Genomic DNA, 16,497 nt, shown 5'->3' with positions numbered 1-16,497 from the left:
GTTGCTCTGCCCAGGACAACAGCATCTCTGCTTTGAGGGCTACCGGGCGACTCTTGGTTCCTCCCTGCCTGTTGATATAGGCTATGGTCGTCGCATTGTCTGACAAGACTCTGACCGCCTGATTGCACGGCAGAGGACGTAAGCTCTCCAAAGCCAGTCGAACAGCCCTGGTATTGAGGCAATTGATCAACCAGATCACCTCCTCTGGCGACCACAGGCCTTGAATGGCTCAGGACTGACACACTGCCCCCCAGCCGGATAGGCTGGCGTCAGTTGTCACCACCATTCACTGGAGTATCTCCAGATTCACCCCTCATTCTAAGTGGCCACGGACAAGCCACCACGCAAGACTGGACCTGGAGGTGTCTGTAAGTGGTAGCGGAAGGTGGAATTGTTCTGACAGCGGGTTCCAAAAGGTCAGCAATGCAGCCTGCAGAGGTCTCATATGCGCAAAGGCCCATGGGACTAGATCTAAGGTAGATGCCATGGAACCAAGAACTTGCAAGTAATACCAGACCCTGGGTTCTGAGATCTGAAGCAAACTCCGGACTTGGCCTTGCAACTTGTGAATCCTGTCCTCGGAGAGAAAGACCTTTCCCACACGAGTGTTGAAGTGTGCTCCCAAATATTCCAGGACCTGGAAGGGGACTAAACAGCTCTTGGCAAGATTGACCACCCAGCCCAGGACCCTCAGGTGGCCTAAGACCACATCCACCGCCTACGAGCATAGAGTCTCCGACTTCGCTTGAATGAGCCAATCGTCCAGATAGGGATGCACAAGAATCCCCTCTCCCTCCTACTACCACCATAACTTTGGTAAAAGTCTGTGGGGCCATGGCCAAGCCAAACGTCAGAGCACAGAACTGGATGTGTTGTCCCAGGATCTTGAATCTGAGGAATCTCTGATGGTCCTAGCGAATCCAGATATGTAGATAGGCTTCCGTCAGGTCCAGATGCTAGAAATTCGCCCTTTCGTACTGCCGCAATCACGGATCGGAGTGCCACGTTCACCCTCTTTAAATCCAGGATGGGGTGAAAGGTGCCTTCCTTCTTTGGGACAACGAAGTAAATGGAGTAACGTCCCTTCCCATGCTCCGATTGAGGGATGGATAAAATGGCCCCCAGGCTTTGGAGCTGGTAGAGGGTCTGGCGAACCACAAATTCTTTTTCTGGAGACCCACAAGAGGACACCAGAAAAAGGTTTCTTAGGGGACGAGTAAACTCTAATGCGTAGCTATGTTTTACCACAGTGAGAACCCACTGATCTGACGTAATCTTGACCCAATCCTTAAAAAAGAGGGTCAGCTGACCCCTGATGACGGAACTCTCAGAGTGGGTTGGCCACAACTCACTATACCAACTTGGCCCTGCTGGACCCTTGTCCTGTGCTGTCCCGGGCTGTTCAACATCTGCGACAGGACTGCGAGCAAGACTGGAACCTCCCCGAGGCTTGTCTCTGGCCAGAGTTCTGGGCCCTGCTCTGTCGAAAATGCCTTTGGCCTCAAAAATGGGAGTGCTGGATGAGCTGCTCCAGGTCATCCCTGAACAGGAGCTTGCCCTTGAATGGGAGTGCCCCCAGCTGTGCTTTGCAGGAAACATCCGCTGACCAATTGCGGAGCCACAGCAGTCTACGTGCAGAGACCGCTAAGACCAAGGTACGCGAGGAAGTGCGAAGCAAATCATAGATGGTATCTGCCCCAAGCCTCCAAGCGTTCAGCCTGTTTCACCTCAGAGGGATCAAAGTCTTTGGCACTTTGCAACTGTTGCACCCAGCGGAGGCCTGCCCAGAGCATATAACTGCTACATACCATAGCACGCATGCCCAGGACAAAAACTTCAAATATCTTCTTGAGATAACCCTCCAATTTGCGATCCTGGAGATCTTTCAGAGCCGCAGCACCTGCCACAGGAATGGTCGTGCGCTTTGTGACTGTCGAAACAGAGGCATCCACTTTCGGAAGCCGCAGAAGCTCCAAGACCTCCTCAGGTAAGGGGTAAAGCTTGTCCATTGCCCTGTTGACTTTGAGGCCCATCTCAGGGGTATCCCACTCCTGGAGCATCATCTGTCTGAGCAAGTCATGCAAAGGAACGGTCAAAGCAGGCCCCCACAAGCCGGCAACAACAGGGTCCATCCGCAGTTCCTAGCTCTGCCAGAATATGAGGAATTAGGGGTGCCAACTTGTCATGCTGAAAAAGGCGCACCATTTTAGGGTCATCCCCCTCCACCGACAATAGGCGTTCAGGCTCAGCATCAAGGTCCTGGGCGTCCAGGGGCAGCATGGGGTCCGCATCTTCAGCAGCGAGCTCCCGAGTGGCCCCCCAGCGCCTAGGGGTCTGAACTCTCCGGACCCTGTTTGCCGACTGTGTATCCTCTCTCCTGGGATTCTTAGCCGGCGGACCTACGGGCAACTGGGGGTTGGGGAGACCCCACTTGCAAGCACCATTGGCTAAAAAGGCCTGGGACATTAACACGATAAACTCAAGAGAAAAGACCATGGGCTCCCCGAAATTCCCCTCCGGGAACACAGGGTCCTCACCATGGGGCAGTTCCACTGCTCCCCAGCCCGTCCTAGGGATGGCATTGGCCGGATCCGCGGCGGGAAAAGCGCTCAAAATGGCTGCCATTTCCTCCACTCAGGGGAAATGGATTGGCCAGGAGCTCCTGAACAGAAAGCAGCCTCCCGGTGCTTTACCGCTGCACAACCACCCAAAAAGCCATCCCCACAGGGGAGGCAGCGATCGCAGCAGTCATAGGAAATATGGCTTGTCAGCTGCTCACTACAGTACTAGCATCAGCTCGTGCGTGGCATGCTGGTGTCAAAGAAGCACGAGGAAGATGCTGGCAGCTGCGGGAGGGGGGAAGAACCACCACCGGGAGGGAAGAAAAAAACACAGACCTCGCCTTCCAACATCCCCATCTGGGCCCAAAATAAGTGACCAGCCCCACAACACAGCCTACTAACACTGCCCAAAGCAATCTGTAATTGACAAAAAAAAACATCTTTTTTTTTTTTTTAACTCAAAAACTTTAACAGCAAAAAAGAGAAGGGATACTGCTCTGAAAAGCTGGCAAAGACTAAAGGAGGCTGGAGCTGAGGGAGGAGGGAGCTGGACCACCAGCTGTCACCCCGCCGGCAAAGGAAAATTTAGGGTACCCAACCCTTGCTCATCCAATGCCTACACCAGGGAGGATGGTCCCACCAGGATCTAACAACTCCCTGGGAAGCCAAAGCTGAACTCTTCTTCTTTTTTTTTTTTTTTTAAAGGCCTAGCTTGGATCAGAAGTGCAGGTTTTGCACCACCTCCATCTGCTGGAGACAGAAAAATACTGAGGAGCAGCAGGTGGCACACCAGGTTAAGAGGCGGTGCCCTTCAAACTTTGTCTCCATCTGCTGGAAGGGAGGCAAAACCCAGCTGTCTGGACTGATCCGGGTACGTACAGGGAACCTCCCTCTACTGCCATCCTGTATCAATTGGTGTGCCTCAGAGCTCTGTCCTAAAACCTTTTTTTCTTCTCTCTCTATATTAATTCCTTGGTGCTCTAATCTCCTCCCATGGCTTTCAATACCATCTTTATGCTGACAACTCCTACACTTACTTTGCAATACTATAAATTTGGCTAGGAATCTCTTCTCAAATCTCAGCCTACTTGACTGACAATGCCACCAGGATGTCCCACTGCCATCAAACTCAAAATAGCCAAGACAGAACTCCTTATCTTCCCTCCCTTAACAAGCACACTTCCGCTCTTCCCCCAATTCTATGTTTCTATGGCAACACTGATCCCTTAAGCCCGTAACCTTGGGATCAATTTTGACTCCTCTCTCTACTCCTCTACACACATTTTAAAAACTGCTAAACTGTGTCATTTCTTTCTCTGTAACAATGTGAAAATTCATCTCTTCCTTATCCACTCGCTCATCACTTCCTGCCTAGGCTACTGCAACCTGCGCCTCACACTTTTCCCAGTAAACCATCTCTCTTCACTACAATCTATCCAAACTTCAGCTGTGTGGCTTATCTTTTGTCAATGTGCTACACACCTTTATAACCCCTCTTCTCAAGTCACTTCATTGGCTCCCTATTCATTTCTGTATACAGTTCCAAGTTGCTCTTAGTCACCTACAAATGTCTTCACTCCACAGCTCCTCAACAGACTTCCTCTCATCTCTTCCAACACCCTTCTTCGTGATCTCCACTCATCAGGCAAGTAACTCTTATCTATGCCCTTCTCCAACACTGCCAACTCTTGATTCCGTGCTTTCCACCTTGCTACATTGCTTGAAATAGACTTCTTTATTCAGTGCATCATGCTCCCTCTCTATTCAAATCTATTCTAAAAATCCATCTTCTTGAGGCTGCTTTTAAATCTTAACCATTGATTATCCCACTCACCTTATTGATTTTAACCACTGTCTTAATAAAGCAAATGTTGCTTACCTTTAACAGGTATTCTCACAGGACAGCAGGATATTAGTCCTCACATATGGGTGACATCATCAGGATGGAGCCCAATCACGGAAAACTTCTGTCAAAGTTTCCAGAACTTTGAATGGCCCCTATTGGGCATGCCCAGCATGGCCCTAACCCTGCAGCCAGCAGGGGTCCCCCTTCAGTCTTGTTTTGAAAGCTACAGGCAGTGCCAAAAAATAAAATAAGAAAACGAACCCAACACCGTGGGGTAGCGGGCGGGTTTCGTGAGGACTAACACCCTGCTGTCCTGTGAGAACACCTGTTACAGGTAAGCAACATTTGCTTTCTCACAGGACAAGCAGGATGGTAGTCCTCACATATGGGTGAGTACCGAGCTGAGGATGTCCGAACATGCACCAAATGTACCCAACGGCGTGCAACAGGCACAACAACTGGGGTGGAATTTGGTAGAGGGCATCCTGAACCCCACCGGGCAGGCGGAAGGGTGTTGGTACGTCACGTTGGAAATAGGTTACGCAGGACAGATTGACCGAAGATGGAATCCTGTCTTCCGGCTTTGTCCAAGCAATAGTGGGCTGCGAAAGTGTGGAGTGAGCTCCAGGTGGCAGCCCTGCAAATGTCAGGAAGTGGCACCGATCCTAGGTGTGCTACTGAAGTTGCCATGGCCCTCACAGAGTGTGCTTTAACACGGTCTTGGAAAGGAATGCCTGCTTGCTGATAGCAAAAAGATATGCAGTCCGCCAACCAGGAGGAGAGAGTCTGCTTACCCACAGGTTGCCCTAATTTGTTGGGATGGAAAGAGACGAATAACTGAGTGCTCTTCCTGTGGGCAACTGTACGGTCTAGGTAGAACGCTAGAGCCCGTTTACAGTCAAGAGTATGCAGAGCCTGTTCCCCTGGGTTGGAGTGGGGCCTGGGGAAGAAGATAGGTAGTATGATGGATTGATTAATGTGAAACTCCGAAACTACCTTAGGCAAAAATTTAGGGTGAGTGCGGAGTACCGCCCGGTCCTGCAGGAGTTTAGTGTAAGGCGGATAGGTAACTAGGGCCTGTAACTCACTAACTCTGCGAGCTGAAGTGATAGCTAAAAGGAAAATCACTTTCCATGTGAGATATTTTAGGTCACAGGAGTGAAGAGGCTCGAATGGAGGTTTCATGAGCCGACCGAGAACCAGATTAAGGTCCCAAGAAGGTGCCGGAGGACGTAAAGGTGGCTTGATATGGAGCAAGCCTTTAAGAAAGCGTGTTATGAGGGGTTGTACCGATATAGGGACGTCCCCGACACCTTTATGGAAGGCGGCTACCGCACTGACATGCATTCTGCTTGAAGAGGTCTTTAGACCTGATTCCGATAAATGCCAGAGATAGTCCAAGAATCTTGAGATTGGACAGGATAAGGGATCAAGGGACTGTGAAGAACACCATGATGTATACCTTTTCTATTTATAGGAATAAGATTTTCTTGTGGAAGGCTTCCGTGAAGCAATCAGGACACGAGAAACCGAATCTGAAAGGTTAAGTGGCTGAAGGATTAACCTTTCAACATCCATGCCGTCAGGGACAAGGTTTGAAGATTGGGATGGCGTAGACATCCGTCGCTCTGAGTGATCAGAAACGGGTCCTTTCCCAAGGGAATGTGCCTGCGGATGGAGAGATCCTGAAGTATGGGAAACCACGCTTGGCATGGCCAGTAAAGTGCTATCAGGATCATGATTCCCTTGTCCTGACGTAATTTCACGAGAGTCTTTGAGAGAAGAGGAAGTGGGGGGAATGCATAAAGCAGACCGGCTGTCCACGAGAGGGAGAATGCATCTCTGGGCTGAGAGCGCTCGCTCCGAATGAGGGAGCAGTAATTGTCCACTTTGTGGTTCTGAGGGGACGCAAAGAGGTCCAGTTGGGGATAACCCCATTGCTGGAAGAGAGAGGTCGCTACCGAGGGATTGAGCGACCACTCGTGCAGTTGGAAGACACGACTCAGTTTGTCTGCCAAGACATTGTGCACCCCCGGCAAGTAGGTGGCCCTGAGGTACATTGAGCGGAAGAGCACTTCCGCCCAAATCTGCGCAGCTTCCTGACACAGAAGGAAGGAGCCTGTGCCTCCCTGTTTGATGATGTACCACATGGCCACCTGATTGTCTGTCTGAATCAGAATGATGTGATTTGATAGGCAATCTTGAAAAGCTCTGAGAGCATATCGCATTGCTCGAAGTTCCAGGAAATTTATTTAGTGTTTGGCTTCCTCTGGAGACCAAGATACTTGTGTCTGTAGATCGTTCACATGAGCTCCCCGGCCGAGGTTGGAAGCATCGGTGGTGAGAATGAGTTGAAGATCTGGTAGATGAAAAGGCAGTCCCTGGAGGAGACTGTTCTGATCTTTCCACCAGGCGAGAGACAGACGGAGTGTGTCGGTGATGAGGAAAATGGTTGACAGAGGCTGAGTCGCTTGAATCCATTGTGACCTCAGAGTCCAGTGCATGACTCTCATGGCCAGACGGGCCATCGGTGTGAGATGAACTGAGGATGCCATGTGTCCAAGAAGGACAAGGAATTGCTGAGCTGTTGCTGTATGCTGAGACTGCAACTAGTGGGCAAGAGACACGAGGTTTTGCACTCGTTGTTGAGGTAGAAAGGCTTTTGCCTGTAAGGTGTCCAAGTCTGCCCCAATGAAAGACAAGGTTTGAGATATGACTAAATAGGAATTCTCGTAAATGACGAGAAATCCTAGAGAAATTAGAGTGTGTAGGGTCAAATCCAGGGACGATCGAGCGGCTTGCTGGGTTGGGGCCCTGATTAACCAGTCGTCTAAATAGGAGTAGACGTGAACACCTTCTTTCCTGAGACAAGCTGCGACAACTACGAGACATTTGGTAAAGACTTGTGGTGCTGATGCTAGGCCGAATGGAAGCACTGGTATTGATAGTGCCTTTGGCCTACAAAAAACCGGAGGTACTTGCGATGAGCTGGAGCTATCGCAATGTGTGTGTATGCGTCCTGGAAGTCCAGAGAGCAGAGCCAATCTCCTCTTTGCAGAAGAGGTAGAAGTGAGCCTAGGGTTACCATCTTGAACTTTTCCCGCTGGAGGTACTTGTTGAGGGCACGCAGGTCCAGAATTGGACAACGCCCCCCGGATTTTTTGGGGATCAAAAAGTACCAGGAATAAATCCCTAGGCCTTGATGTGAAAGAGGAACGTGTTCTATTGCTCTTGACTGGAGAAGAAGGGAAACCTCCTGTTCCAGAAGGACAGAGTAGTCGGTTAGTCTCCATGCTTGTAGAGGTGGGGAGTCCGGTGGAAGAGCAAGAAAGTTCAGGTGGTAACCCTGAGCAATGATTGCTAGCATCCATTGGTCAGTTGTGATTGATTGCCACAGTCCATGAAAGTGGCATAACCGACCTCCCACTGGTATGCGTGGCAGAGGGATCAGGCTGCTGCTCTCCAAGTGAAAGTCAAAAACCTGAAGCAGGCCCCGGCTGGGGAGCTGCTTGTGGCTTTTGCTTCCGGGACTGGCGAGGCTGAGATTTTTGATAAGGCCTTGTAACTCAGGATCTTGTTGGTGGGGATAGTACTTCCTTGGGCGGAAGAATGACTTCTTAGAGTCCTTCTTGAAGGGCTGTCTAGAAGGGAAGTCAGAAGGTATCGATGAGAGCTGTTTGAGGGTCTCATGATGGTCCTTTAACTCAGCCACTATTTGCTGAATCTGTTCACCGAATAGATTATCTCCTATACAGGGCAGGTCAGAGAGCCTGTCTTGCACTTCTGGGCGAAGGTCAGAAGACTTGAGCCAGGCCCAGCGTCTTGCGGAAATGGCAGCTGCAGACACTCTAGTGGAGGTGTCAAAGATATCGTAAGCTGTTCGTATCTCATGCTTTCCTGCCTCAAACCCCTTGTTTGAGGGGTTTGAGGCAGGATCACACCCCCCTCCACATGCATCTCTCCCTCCTTTCCTCCCTCCCCTGATACTCCCACCCCCCCTTCTCCCCCCCCGACCCCCCCTCCCACCCTTCTCTTACCCCCCTCCAATCAACCCTGATACCTAAATTATTTTATCAACAAGTCATAATGTATATATGTTATATGCTATAATTTTATTTTTCCATGTATTTCTGTTACAATTATTACCATGTTATAATTGTTATCATGTTATAATGTAAAATAGGGCAGAACTCGCCCTATTCTCTCAGTTACCTGGAAACCGATGTGATATCTCGATTGAATGTCGGTATATAAAATAAATAACTAACTAACTAAATAAATAAAATAAAATAAAATAAATTGTTGACTAGGTTTTGAAGATGTTCTTGGAATTGGTCAGGCAGGGTTTCAGAGAAGTCCTGTATTTGCTTGAAAATGACCCTATTGTATTGGGTCATGTACAGCTGGTAAGAAGCAATTCTGGAGATGAGCATGGCCCCTTGGAACACTCGTCGGCCAATATTGTCTAGGAACTTGTGTTCCTTGACAGGAGGGGTAGAGGAGTGTGGTTTTGTCCTTTTTGCTTTCTTTTGAGCTGATTCTACCACAACTGAGTTGTGGTCAAGCTGAGATTTTTGAAAGCCAGGGGCTGACTGTACTAGATAAGTAGTGTCAGCTTTTCTGTGTACTGGGGCAATGGATCCAGGGTTTTCCCAGTTCTTTTTGAGGAGGTCAAGAAGAACTTGATGAATGGGAATAGAAGTGATTACTTTAGGGGCATCCATGAATTGGAGAAGCTCCATCATCTGGTGCCTATCATCTTGCTCCGTCTGAAGCTGAAAAGGAACCAATTCCGACATTTCCTTCACAAAATTTATGAAAGAGAGGTCCTCTGGAGGAGAACGCTTTCTACTTTCAGTAGGAGAAGGAGGTGAAGGTAAATCATCGGTGTCTGTGGAAGTATCATCACCCCAAGTGTCATAAGGATCAGCAGGCTGACCTGTAGGACGAGAAGGGGGTTGAATACCCGAAGGGCCCGGCTGATGCTCCGAGAAAATCGAAGGAATCGCCGGGGGCACCGCGGACGCCCGAGGGGGCATCGGTGCCGTCATCGAAGGCATCGATGGCGCCGATGTGCGTATCGCCCCCGATGAATGAATCGGTGGCGAGGGACTACATGGCATCGATGGCTGAGGCAATACCCCCGAAGGAGGAATGCGGAACGGTGTTTCTCCTCCCAATGAAGCTGTCATTGGGGAGCGCACCGGAGCCAATCACCGGTGGAAGGGCGGTTATGAGTGCCTCCATCCGGGATAGCAGCGGTGCCTGTGATGCTGGAATCGGGTCGGTGACCCGTTCCACTCTCGGTGCCGGTGCAAACTGGAGTCATTGCATCGCCTTGTCGATGGCCTCCCTGGAACAGCTGGTCCAGTTCTTCCCGGAGACCTGGGGCAATCAGTCCCGGCTCCGTGACGGAAGAGGGAGGCTGAGGCACAGTCGGAGGGACCACCTTTACAGGCGGAATCGCGACTCCCAAACCCCGATCAGGTGAGGGTGGCCTCGATGTCCCGGTCGCAGGAGTGGTCGGTGCAGTTCCTGGACGGGGCTTCTTCGATGGTGGCTCGGACGGTGGCTCGGTCGATGATTTCGCTCCCTCGACGGTCCGAGACTTACGATGCCAATGTTTCTCCCTATGATCCCCTCGATCTTGAGGGGGAGAAACGGGAGTCGATGGCCGTGGAGACGTCGATGGCGGGCGGTCACCGGACGATTGTCGATGGTGGTGCGACTTCGACGGTGCCGGTTCCGATGACGACGATGCGATGGACGGTGTCGGGGTGTGAGCACGGAAAAGGAGTCCCATCTTCTCCATTCTGGCTTTGCGACCTTTTGGTGTCATAAGGGCACATTTGGTGCAAGTCAGGACATCATGCTCACGGCCTAAACACATTGCACAGACTCCATGAGGGTCTGTGATAGACATTGTGCGAGTACAGTCCGGGCACCGACAAAAACCCGACGCCATGGCCATAGAAAAAAATCGAGCTGCGGTACGGTCGACGGCCAGTAGGCCGCGAGGGCCAAACTCGACGGTAATCGACGAAAAACGGTGAAAAACTTACTGGAGTACTGTGGCTTGAGAAAGTTAGAGGAGGGACCCCTGTGGGGCAATTTAATTTTAATTAACTCCGTGAGGAAAATTCCTGTCAGGAATCTCTTCAGAGCTCCTAAACCGCGAGGCTACTGCTGCGCAGAAAAAAGAAGACTGAAGGGGGACCCCTGCTGGCTGTAGGGTTAGTGCCATGCTGGGCATGCCCAGTAGGGGCCAGTCAAAGTTCTGGAAACTTTGACAGAAGTTTTCCGTGATTGGGCTCCATCCTGATGATGTCACCCATATGTGAGGACTACCATCCTGCTTGTCCTGTGAGAAATGAAATTCCCAAAGTCACTTTTGCCCTGTATTTTTTGTCTTGTTTAGATTGTAAGCTCTAGTGAGCAGGGATTGCTATTAATGTTTTGTACAATGCTGTGTATGCCAAGTAGTGCTACAGAAGTGATAAGTAGTAGTAGCAGCAGCAAAGAAATTCCTAGATGAATGATGCAGTTTGGCAAAACACACATCATAAAGACTCATTACATGCTCACTGTACAGCTAATGGTTTATTCAATTTTACCCAATAAGCTTAGGCAACATACTTTCTGCTCTGCAAGATAAGTACACAGTGACAAAAGGACACTCAAAAATGGCAGAGTTCTTTCTGTTGTAAAAATACCTGCTTGTGACATTACCTCGGCTAATCTGTCTCCCAGAGCTTTAACCATGATGCTGTTGTAGTCATCACATTGTTTCTCATACACTTTGCTCAACGCCTCTACTCCAAAGCAAGCAACAGCAAAGAGACCCAAGTAGTCATGAACACCAGAGGCTTTTGGGGCTATAAAGTCAGAGAGGCAAAAATATGGATCTGTACTGGACGAGTCTTTTTCTGCCTATGAAAAAATAAAGAGGAAAAAAACCACAATAAAAAAACACTTGCACATTTAAACAGATGGTCCATAGGGACTAAGCAATTTTCTTTCATATAACAAACATACAGTCCACCAATTGATTTATTAGATTTTTTTTATCTCACGTTTCCAGCATTAGTTCAAAGCGGGCTACAATATAATTACATCAAAAACAATAAACCTAACTTATTTGAAACTTATCTATAAACCTGAAAACATAATATTTCTGCTACCTTTCACAGAAGACCTGTTGACTCCCTTCTACCTGCTTAGTGCTGCTCTGCAATCTTACAGTTTGAACCACACATAGCCTTGCAGGACATCCTGGCCCTGCGCAGTTCAAACTACAAGGTTTACCATAGGTTGCCACTCACTTGAGTTCCCTTCTGCAAACTAGCCGTGTCACCATGACATTATCGAGATAAGGGCTGGAAAAGGAGAAATGCAATCTTACCTGGAAATTTCTTTTCCTTGAGTCTGGCCACAGCAGTGGGTTTACACTCCCCACCAGCAGATGGAGATAGAAAACAATAGGTTTACTAATATCATCCTATATAGGGTCCAGTGTGGACAACAGCCTGCCAGTATTTTTGTAACAAGCAGAAATGAAGTCTCCCATGCCTTCAACTCTAAGGGCTTCCAGGGGACCAACAACAGCGAAATCCCAAAATATGGGAAACCATATAACCAAATTAGAAACAAGGAGGCTATGTATTAATATCCTGTAATAACTCCTGGAACATAACAAAAGGATTCTGGAGAAATTAGGAGAACTGAATAGCAGTTTTGGATGGTCCTGGACTGGTCTGGCTTGACTCAAGGAAAAGAAATTAGCAGGTAAGATTACATTTCGCCTTCATCCATCCAGACCAGTCCAGACAGGTGGGATGTAACAAAACCATTACTAAACTGAAACATAGAAACAGAGAATGATGGCAGAAAAGGCCCAACTGGTCCATCCAGTCTGCCCAGCAAGCTTATGGTAGCACCAGCTGCGCCATACAGGTCTCCCCTATAAAGGTATCATCAGGGGATGGCAACTGCCATGCCTTACAAATTACCCTCATACTTAGTTTCCCAAACTGTTAAAGTAACTCTTGCTCTCCTCGGCGATCCAGCGGTGAACTTGGCCTGCGCGATCGGCGCTGAAGCCCGTCGGGGTAAGGCCTCTTGTTCCGCTTGCCCCCGATCGGGCCCCCTCGCCGATCGCCGACCGTTCCTCTGCTGTCTTGCCGCTCTACTTACCTCCGGAACTGCAGGGCCACGAGCCCCCACCTTCTGCCGGCCACGACCCGACCCGGACCGCGAACTCCCGTCTCCGGCCGACCACGCGCCTAGCCCTGAGCCCGCTCCCAGAACCGACAGCAACCACCAGGACCCGCCCACCACGCTGTCGCAGCGGTGACGTCAGGGGCGCGACCGGCGGGGTATTTAAACCCCTGCTCTACCCGGCGTCGCGCGCCGAAGGAGCGCGACAAAGGGGCCAGCCCCTTTGTGCGCCCCTTCGTGCAGCCCGTTCGGGCTGCCCTGAAGGACCCCAAGGCATCATCCGGACCACCCTCACTCTCTCAGCAGGCCCATCGGACCCGAAGCCCACCTGCCAGCCTTCTGCCAAGAAGCCAGAGGAAGAAAGCGATTCCAACCCGCTCCAGCTGAAAAAGGAGACAAAAGAGAACCACCAGAGAAACAAACCGCTGTGAAAACCCCACCCAACCAAGTTAGAATCTGAAAACTTGGAAGAAAAAGAAAGAGAAACCAAAGTAAGAGTTTCGCCGCACTGCGCCGCCTTTCGCCCCTCCCTGAGCCCTCGAGACAACCAATAGCCTTCAGGGCCGCGTCCCCCCGACGCCTGGGAGGCGGGACCAAGAGTCTGTTTAAATTTTTTGACGCTTCTCGGCGTCGCGCGACAAAGGGGCTGGCCCCTTCGTGCAGCCCCAGAGGGCTACACATCCAGCTACAGCTCCAACGTGCCTCCGCTCACAAAGGCTGTCCTCACCCTCCGGTCCATCACCAGCACAAACGCAGCACTAGTACAACAAAAGACCTACACGCTAAAATGTTCCCCACCTTCCCAATACCTATTCTACAACATTGCCTGTCAGCAATAGGAATACCTAACAGGTCATTCATACCACAACCCAAACGACAGGCGCTACACCGAAACCTGAAATCACTCACACCAATTTTGATAACACCCATCACCCAACTCTTAGGCCTCACTTTATTCTCACTTTCATTAGTTAATGCACAATCTCTGTCCAAGAAATCTCTAATCCTCAACGACTATCTCCTTGACACCAAACCAGATATATGTACTATAACGGAAACATGGCTCAAACCTACGGACACAGCAATTATAAACCAACTCCCCACTTCAAACTACGACATCTTCTCCATCCTCCGACTGAAAAAAAGAGGAGGAGGACTTCTATTTGCATCAAAAAAAGACCTCGGGTTCATCCAGCACCCATATAATTCAGACTCTAAACTAGAAATGGGTCTCTTCACCTCGGAACAATTACAAATCCTACTCGTCTACGCCCCTCCAGGCCTCCTTGAGACAGACCCCTCTCCCTTAATAGAGGAAATCACAACCCTTATCAAACTGGACGCTCCAGCAATTATCCTAGGAGACTTTAATCTGCACGTGGATAACCCCACCCTCTCATCCAGCTGTGAATCCTTTCTCTCAGCCCTCTCAGCCCTGGGTTTTAAACAAATAGTTAGCAAACCCACACACAAAGCAGGCCACACGCTGGATCTTATCTTTATTAACCCAGGCATCAAACATTCTTCACGCCTTAAGAGCAAGAAGGTCCCTTGGTCAGATCACTCACTTATCTCAACCTCATTCGCATTGAAAAAACCTTCCACCCCCAAAGGACCTTCACCATCCTTCCCATACAGAAAAACCTGTTCCACTGAAGACCTCAGCGCCCACCTAACCTCTCAACTACCATCCATTGATCTCTCAAACCCAAACACAGCTCTCCGCACTTGGAAAGCCATCACAGATTCCATAGCCAACAAGCTATGTCCACTAGCAACTAAAAAATCACTCCCAAACACCTCAAATAGACAACCATGGTTCACGGAAGAACTTAGAAAGCTAAAACAAAATCTAAGACAGAAAGAGAGTGACTGGCGCAAATCCCCCAGCACCAATACACAATCCATCTACAAAGCCACCCTCCATCAATACAAGTCAGCTACCTCCAAATCCAAAAGGGACTACTATGCATCCAAAATTCACCACTTAATCTTCGACGCAAAAGCCCTCTTCACCTATGTTTCCAATCTCACCCAAATCACCCCACAGGAGATTCCCAACAACCTAGCACAATCCAAAGCTGAAGAACTTGCACTTCATTTTTACAACAAAGTCAACAGCCTTCTAACACAACTGCCTTCTAATCCCACCGACCCTGCTCTTCACCAGTCTCTTCAACAGTCATCCCTCAACAACAATGGTCTGGAAACACTGGAACCCATCTCTATCTTAGAGATACAAACTCTTATAAGAAGAATGAAACCTTCCTCACATCCTTTGGATTCTATCCCCACCAAACTGCTCCTGGCCATCCCTGAATCCATCGCTAAAACTTTGTCTGACATCATAAATTGCTCACTCTCCCAAGGTCTATATCCTGACGACCTCAAACTGGCCTCCATCAAACCTCTACTTAAGAAACCCAATTTGGATCCTAAAGACCCCAACAATTTCCGACCTATCGCCAATCTCCCATTCATTGCCAAGATTCTAGAAAAAGTTGTCAATACTCAACTCTCCGACTACATTGAAGAAAACAAAATCCTATTCCAATCACAATACGGATTTCGCAAATCATTGAGCGCTGAATCCCTCCTCATCTCCATGTCTGACTTCATACTAATGGGCCTGGACAAAGGTCAATCCTTCCTTCTGATTCTACTGGACCTATCAGCCGCCTTTGATACGGTCAACCATTCCATTCTTATTTCCATTCTGGCTTCTATAGGTATCTCAGGCACCGCACTCTCATGGTTTAAATCTTTTCTCTCCAACAGAGGCTTCAAGGTTAAGATACAGAACAAAGAATCCTCACGAATGGACGCAACCATAGGAGTCCCTCAGGGCTCCTCACTATCACCTACACTCTTTAACATTTATCTGTTACCAATCTGCAAACTCCTCTCCAACCTTAACCTCAAACATTTCCTTTACGCCAACGACATCCAGATCGTGATACCCATTAAAGATTCTTACGCAAAAACATTGGTTCACTGGGAAAACTGTCTCTCCGAAATTAAACGTCTCCTGTCTAACCTAAACCTAGTTTTAAACTCCTCTAAAACAGAAATGCTACTCATCTCCCCAGATAACAATTCCATCTCAAATCCTCCAACTATCCCAACTACTACACAGGTGAGAGATCTAGGAGTATTAATTGATAACAGGATGAACCTTAAAGCCTCCATCAACAGAACCACCAAGGATTGTTTCCATAAACTCCAAGTTCTGAAAAGAATCAGACCACTCTTCCACACTCAGGATTTCAGAACCATTCTACAAGCTATCATTTTTTCTAAGATCGATTACTGTAACTCTATCCTTCTGGGCCTACCCTCCTCCTACACTAAACCCCTTCAGATGTTACAAAACGCTGCGGCAAGACTACTGACAAATTCCAGGAGGAGGGACCATATATCTCCAATCCTAAAAGATCTCCACTGGTTGCCTGTTCACTTTAGAATCCTCTACAAATCTCTTTCCATAATATACAAAACTATCCATCAACACACCCCTCTAGACTTACAAGTCCCTTTCCAAATTTACAACTCCTCCAGACCAACAAGAAACGCACTCAGTGGATCTCTTCAAGTGCCCCCAGCCAAAACCACCAGACACATTACCTTGAGAGATCGGGCCTTCTCAACAGCTGGCCCCCTTCTGTGGAACTCCATCCCTCCGGACCTTAGACAGGAGCCCAGCCTCCCAACCTTCAGGAAGAGACTTAAGACCTGGCTGTTTAAAAAAGCATTCCCGGACACCGATTAATTCTATTCAGCCAGATCTACCACTTACTCATGTAAATATGTTTCTGCTAATGTAAATACCTTCATCTAATGTTATACGCTCCATTTCTTCTCTTCTCCCAGTTC

The 16,497-nt window shown here is 48.9% G+C and overlaps 1 protein-coding gene across 3 annotated transcripts in view; it reads right to left on the bottom strand.

Moving 5' to 3' along the window:
• Positions 1-16,497, bottom strand: part of MTR (5-methyltetrahydrofolate-homocysteine methyltransferase) — a 357,506-nt gene that overhangs the window by 35,130 nt on the left and 305,879 nt on the right. For all 3 annotated transcript variants that reach the window (XM_029593902.1, XM_029593903.1, XM_029593904.1), the window contains one exon: positions 11,137-11,337. In XM_029593902.1, the coding sequence (XP_029449762.1) occupies positions 11,137-11,337 (201 nt within the window). The remainder of the gene's footprint in view (positions 1-11,136; positions 11,338-16,497) is intronic.

This window comes from Rhinatrema bivittatum, chromosome 3 (genome assembly GCF_901001135.1).
Source record: "Rhinatrema bivittatum chromosome 3, aRhiBiv1.1, whole genome shotgun sequence".
NCBI classification, from domain to species: Eukaryota; Metazoa; Chordata; class Amphibia; order Gymnophiona; family Rhinatrematidae; genus Rhinatrema; species Rhinatrema bivittatum.
This window is presented reverse-complemented; position numbering and strand designations above follow the sequence as displayed.